At 42.4% G+C, this 6,403-nt stretch overlaps 1 protein-coding gene across 1 annotated transcript; it reads right to left on the bottom strand.

Moving 5' to 3' along the window:
• Positions 1–1,858: 1,858 nt before the first annotated feature.
• On the bottom strand, positions 1,859–5,705 carry LOC311229868 (odorant receptor 131-2-like; the record flags this gene model as incomplete). The annotated part of the gene is made up of 2 exons (XM_084315939.1): positions 1,859–2,668; positions 5,556–5,705. The coding sequence occupies 2 exons, from the start codon at positions 5,703–5,705 to the stop codon at positions 1,859–1,861; spliced, it is 960 nt and encodes a 319-aa protein (XP_084172065.1).
• Between the last annotated feature and the right edge of the window lie 698 nt (positions 5,706–6,403).

Below are 6,403 nucleotides of genomic sequence, written 5' to 3'. Positions count from 1 at the left end.
GACAGACTTGTCTTTCTTGCCTGCAACTTAACCCATTCTGCGCCAAAGACGAGTATACTCGTTATTGCCGTCCAACCGTGGAGCGCCAACAACGAGTAAACTCGTTTTTATGATCGTTATTTCGTTTATTCGCTATTTCCATTCATAATTCATGGCTGCAGCCTCTGCAGACCCTTCAGACCCTGTCTGAGCTGGCAGACGGTCAACACCGCCCTCTACTGCCTTGCGGAGCTATTGCACTTCATTGGAAACAGTCTGGTGAATTTTCTGAGCCGATCTGAGCCGTGGGGGCGGGGTTTAAATACTCAGGCCGAGGCAGGCTCTTGCAACGATGGCATGGAACACTAACCCGCCTGCCCGTTCATGTGTAACGCCTTGGTGATGTCGGGGACAGGATCGCTGTGGATAACTGGAATGGCGATCAGATAATTCGATAATCTTTTTTGCATTACATCAGAGACAAGTAAGAACACTATATATAAAACCTTGCGTTGATCTGATATTTCTTCTTCCGCGATCAAAGCTTATCTGTGTGGACCGTGTTGTGCTTTCTACCGTTGGGGGGGGGGGGGGGGGGGGAGGGGGGGCGGCGCCCCCGCATACATTTCATGTATGCACGAGGAGATATAGTAATGATAATCCAGCGTTGATTTCAGGAAGATTCGATAATCAGGCGAAAAATGACAACGTGATAAGTGTATTCCACTAAAACGCTATTATCGCGTCTTTTCCTGGGATTACAAAGAATCACCAAAACTATACTCATATTCAAAACGGTATAAAACGGAAATGTACAGATGAAAAAACAATCTGTTTTGTGCATGTTGACTGGAAGCAACTCACTGACAATCGATGGGTGTATTGGACCCATAGCTATAATATAATATATATTTTAAGCACTCGCAATTTTTTTTTATAACAATATCGATAATTATTGATATCGAGTGATATGATACGTTATCATGATATCATTTTTGGCCATATCGCCCAGCCCTAACAGTAACCTACAGTGTAGTTAGGCAAGTTATGGTCTATTTAATTTATTAATTTTTAATTTTTTATATAAATGTATTTTATTTGGGTATATCATCAATTATATTTCACATAATTTCAATTCATATCAGTTCCCATTTAAAAAAAAAATGTACCCCCCCCCCCAGTACACAAAAACAAACAGACAGAGAGACAAAAAAAAAAAAAAAATAAAAAAAAATAAAAAAACACAATAACAATTTAAAAGATAGATACCATTTCCACTTTCAAACCTATATCATAAGTCAAGGATTCTTTAGGATGTATTCATCGCCGTTATGAATGTAAATGCTTAAGGCTGCTTAAGATATTACAACTAGTCCTCCCACATGGTTCAGGACAGGACCCCAGACGAGCAGACATCTGTCTTTGGACCCCCTTAGCGAGTATTTAATCTTCTCCAGATGAATGAATTGCATAAGATCGCTCAGTTATGGTCTATTTACTTACTTCATCATGGCAACTGCATCTATGATAGAAAGTGAAACTTGGATAAAACTGAAACGTTGGTGAAACTAAAGAGGATATATTCTCCATATTCAGTCTATTCCATGCTGCTAGATACCTACCATCACTATTACCAAGCAACCAACCCTGGGCTTACCTGGGACGTTCATAAAGGGAATGGAATGGAACACAACTTGTAACTACTACCGGTAAGAAATGGTAATTACTGGTGATTTCCTTCTGACATAGATAGTACCCTGGTATTACCATGTTTTTATCTCCTTTTACCCTGTCACCACCTTTGTGTTTTCCCGTTATAATCTTGTCCTTACCAAGCTGTAATAGTTTGTAAAAATGTCCAAACGTTTTTTTTCGTATCTTACGACGGTGTCTTCAACGTGGTCCGCGGGTGGGTGCTGCTCACGCCCACTCGACACAGCAGGGACGTCCTCAGGTACCTCCTGAACGTCTGATCTCGCACGCCGTAGACGAGAGGACTGATCAGACGCGGCATTATCTGATTGATGACGTAGCAGGCGAAGAGCGTGTCCGAAATGTGCGCGGGGAACAGTCGCAAAAGGGCCACCTTCATCAGCGGGTCCACGTAGGTGAGCATGCACAGCAGCAGCTGGAAGCCGTGCAGCAGGATGGTGTTCCGGGCCTTCTTGTTGTTGGCGTCCGAGCCGGCCGCCCTGGCGGCGAACAGGATCCGGAAGTAGGTGTAGGCGAGGGTGAGCCACACGAGGACCAGGAACACCACGTAGTACACGTCTCTCTTCCTGATGATGTGGGGGTTCCGGAACACCGTCTCCCGGAGGCAGAAGACCCGCGAGCGGAAGTGCTCCGGGGGTTCGGTGGCCAGGGCGACGAAGAGGTCGGGCAACACGGAGGCCATGCTCGTCGCCCAGATCAGGCCGATCAGGACGTAGGTCCGGTGGACCGTGCAGATCTGGCCGTGGCGCAGCGGGAGGCAGATGGCGACGTAGCACTCCAGCGCCATGCAGGCCAGGTTCACGGGCGTGTTCTCGGTGGTGAAGAGCGCGGTGAGGATGAAGACGGCGCAGAAGGAGGCGTTGATCTTGAAGAGGGTGTAGCTGAACAGGAACAGGGTGATGGTGAGCGTCAGCTGGATCATGTCGTTGACCACCAGGTGGATGAAGAGGATGTAGCGAGGGTTCATTTTGAAAATCTGGAAGGGAGGGGGGGAGATGGAATTGGGTTATTGAGTGATGGGATTGATTTGACATCTTTGTAATATATGGGCACCTCCGCCGAAATAGCCAGGACTGACCCACGTGATTGGAACCAAAAAAAGTCAGGATAACACAATAAAGTCTGTAGGCCTACAGTTGTTTTCCCTTGTGGCTCTTTTAAGCAGTGGTGGAAGAAGTACACAGTTCCTTTACTTAAGTAAAAGTAGAAATACCCAGATGAATGAGTACCCTGGTAAAAGTAAAAGTCCTCCATTCAAATTCGACTTAAGTAAAAGTAGAGAAGTATTTTCTATTGAATTTACTTAAGTATCTAAAGTAAAAGTACACATTCAACATGACGCTTTATGTATTCCAGTGCTTGGGAGCATTCAAGCCTCGAACCATTGACCTCTACAGGTGGTCCAATTATGCTGCTCTAATTAAAGGTTGTGTTAAAGTGGTATGTGGTCCAGTTATGCTGCTCTGATCAAAGGTTATGTTAAAGTGGTAGGTAGTCCAGTTATGCTGCTCTGATCAAAGGTTATGTTAAAGTGGTAGGTAGTCCAGTTATGCTGCTCTGATTACGTTCTCTTGAAGTTGACAGGCTTCAAATATGTACATTTTTGCCATGTACAAGTAGCTCGAAATTGTAATTAAGTACAGTACTTGAGTAAAAGTACTTAGTTACTTTCCACCACTGCTTTTAAGGATACGTTGTTGTTGTTGTTGTTACTGTCTATAGTCTCAGGGTCCAAGCGGGTACATTGAGCATGAGTCCAGGGTCCAAGCGGGTACATTGAGCATGAGTCCAGGGTCCAAGCGGGTACATTGAGCATGAGTCCAGGGTCCAAGCGGGTACATTGAGCATGAGTCCAGGGTCCAAGCTGGTACATTGAGCGTGAGTCCAGGGAATAGTTAAACGCCCATGTTTAACCCTTTATTTAGTTGTATGACTTGGACCATATTTGTTAGCAAGAGAAATGCATTATTTAGGTTTTGGTCTTCTCCGAGGCTAGGTTGACAATGAGACACGAGACAATTAAAACATTTAATTATCCTTATCCTTTAAGGAAGGGTGGGAATGGGGACATTTCCAACTCTGGTGAATGTGCACATTAAAGGGTGAAGGTAATAAAAAAAAAAATGCTGATTTATTTTGCACATAACACGCATTCCAAAAATCCTAAACAGTTTTGCGCACATTGATTTAATTTAACAGCTATTTAGAGTGAATGAGTTTGAACATGGCCACCAATGATGTCATCAGGGACATTGAATCAACCAATACATTGTGGAATGTTGAATTTGCCGCCTTTCGATCGTCACCCCGCTCAACCTATTGCGTGCTTCCAGTCTCGATTTACAAGATGAAACATCTGACGAGCGTCATTTGACAAGCCATTTCGGACAAGTGACCACGTCCGGTTTGGCCGGGTCCTGAACGGACCAGTCACTGGTGATGGCGAAAATTATTGACCACCTTTGTAGCCAATGAAATTCTGGAGCCAACAGTATATTACATGAGGGCTGATTCCTACGGAAAATGGAGCGAAGAAGACGAAGAAGAAGATGTTTGTTTGGAGAATTTCTCATTCGCCGTCCAAATCAATGAGCGGTCCGCCATTTTGGACGAATTATTACCAATACAAGGATTACAAAAACATCTGTAAAACACTCATCTTCCGTGGGATTGTTATAAACGTTGGACCTGTACTGTAGATAAGACTTCAGGCTATGGAACCATTATGTTTTCCAGCTCCTACCTCTCAGCTGGAACTTAAAAACAGGCATCTGGCAACAAGTAAACAAAACGTGAGTGTGTACATTAGCACTCTGAGTGATTTTTCTCTTGTTGTGGAAGAAAGTTCGGAATGTTTCCTTTCAAAAGAGACCAGACTCATGCACATATTTTGGCTAAATATGCCTCGTTTTATAAATGTGTATTGATAACATAGTGCTGTAATAAAATCTTCTAATAAAATATGCATGATCAAGTTCAACAACGTGTGCTTTTATTTTGATATTCCTTAATAAAATAAATTCTAAATAAAATGGGGTTGTGGTATAAAAAAGTTTGAGAACCCCTGATCTAATCAAAGGGAAAAATCTAAAGCTAAAATGTACCAGTCGGAGTGTACTGTGCAGGGGTCCCCACATTATGGAACAAGCTCGACCACTCCATAAAAATGTCCCAGTCTGTCTCCCTCTTTAAAAGAGAAACTGTTGTCTTCATATAACTGATGATTGTCTACAGAAAATTACACTCCTCTCTGTACTAGTATATTGTACCATGTCTGTACTGTGTTATGTTCTATAGAATATGTCTTGTTTTGTTCTACATGTCTTGTTTGGTTGTTATAGATGTATTTATTTGTTTTGGTTTTGCTGGGTTCCTCTCAAAACCAGCGGCTGCATCCTGGTGTTTCCCTTTTCATACAACCTCAACGTATTACTACATGATCTGTGTGATCCTTGTTTGGCCTTGTATGAATACAAAGATATCGTATCGTATCGTAAATAAACCAGCATTGTTTTTTGGTGGATTGCCCCTTTAACTGGTTAAAGGTGCACATTCCATGTCGGGTGGGTAAAAGTGAAACTCGCCACAGAGAAGGTTAACCGTCTGTAGTGTGATAGTAAAGGGTTAACCCTTTGCCATGTGGCAGTGAAAGGGTTAACCTTCTGTATTGTCACAGTGAAAGGGTTAACCATTTGGCAGTGCAGTAGTGAAAGGGTTCATATGTGGATAATTGAAACCGCTTGGGATATAAACCATCCAGTGTTCAATGTATTGAGAGTCTTACTAACATATTATTTATCTCTAATTATGTAGATAAATATCTACATAATTACCACTAGTAAGACTTCGGAGACGTGTCAGACCTGGTGTTTGTTGAAGGTGTGGATCAGGGCGGCGTTGATGTAGTTGATGGTGATTCCAAGAACCACAACGATCACGTTCTTGGTCACAGCCTTGGTGAGCGAGTCTCGATAGTTAACAACCGCTGTTAGGTTATCAGATGAGAGATTCATACCTTGGAAGCTGAAGTCGTCCAACTCTGTAACACAAGAAAGAAAAGGTTCTTCTTAGCTTTCAGCCTTTACAATGTGTTCCTCACATTCACTCACCGACGGCGGAGGCAACCATGCAAGGTGCCAACCTGCTCATCGGGAGCAATTAGGGGTTAAGTGTCTTGCTCAAGGACACATCGACACGCTGCCCGGGAGGAGCGGGAATCGAATGGGCCATAGTAATGTCAATTTAGCAATACAATTTAAAAAGTTATAGCCCTGCAAAGAAGGTGAATATCTCCATATAGGCTTAGAGTGGTGGCAGAGAGTGGTATGAGAGGGGCAAACTGCGTGGCAGTTAATGTGTTAATTATATAAAAAAAATCATCGCCTGACAGCACTAATATATATATATATATATATTTGTATTGGTCTTATGTAATATACAATTCTTCTCAGATACAGAATTTTGGGTTTTCATTAGCTGTAAGCCATAATCATCAAAATTGAAAGAAATAAAGCCTTGAAATATGTCACTGATTTTCACTTTTTGAATTGAATTACTGAAATAAATGAACTTTTCCTTGATATTCTAATATATTGAGATGCACCTGTATACTGCATATAGAAACTGTACCTAAGACAGTTCATCGGTCGTACTGCAATAGACTCCATTGGTTTCGTCTCCTCATGTTCTCTCTATAGACAAAGAAATAAAA

Source organism: Notolepis coatsorum (genome assembly GCF_963971535.1).
Source record: "Notolepis coatsorum genome assembly, chromosome: 6".
NCBI lineage: Eukaryota > Metazoa > Chordata > Actinopteri > Aulopiformes > Paralepididae > Notolepis > Notolepis coatsorum.
The sequence above is the reverse complement of the archived record's forward strand: the minus strand, read 5'-3'. Positions and strand labels throughout refer to the sequence as shown.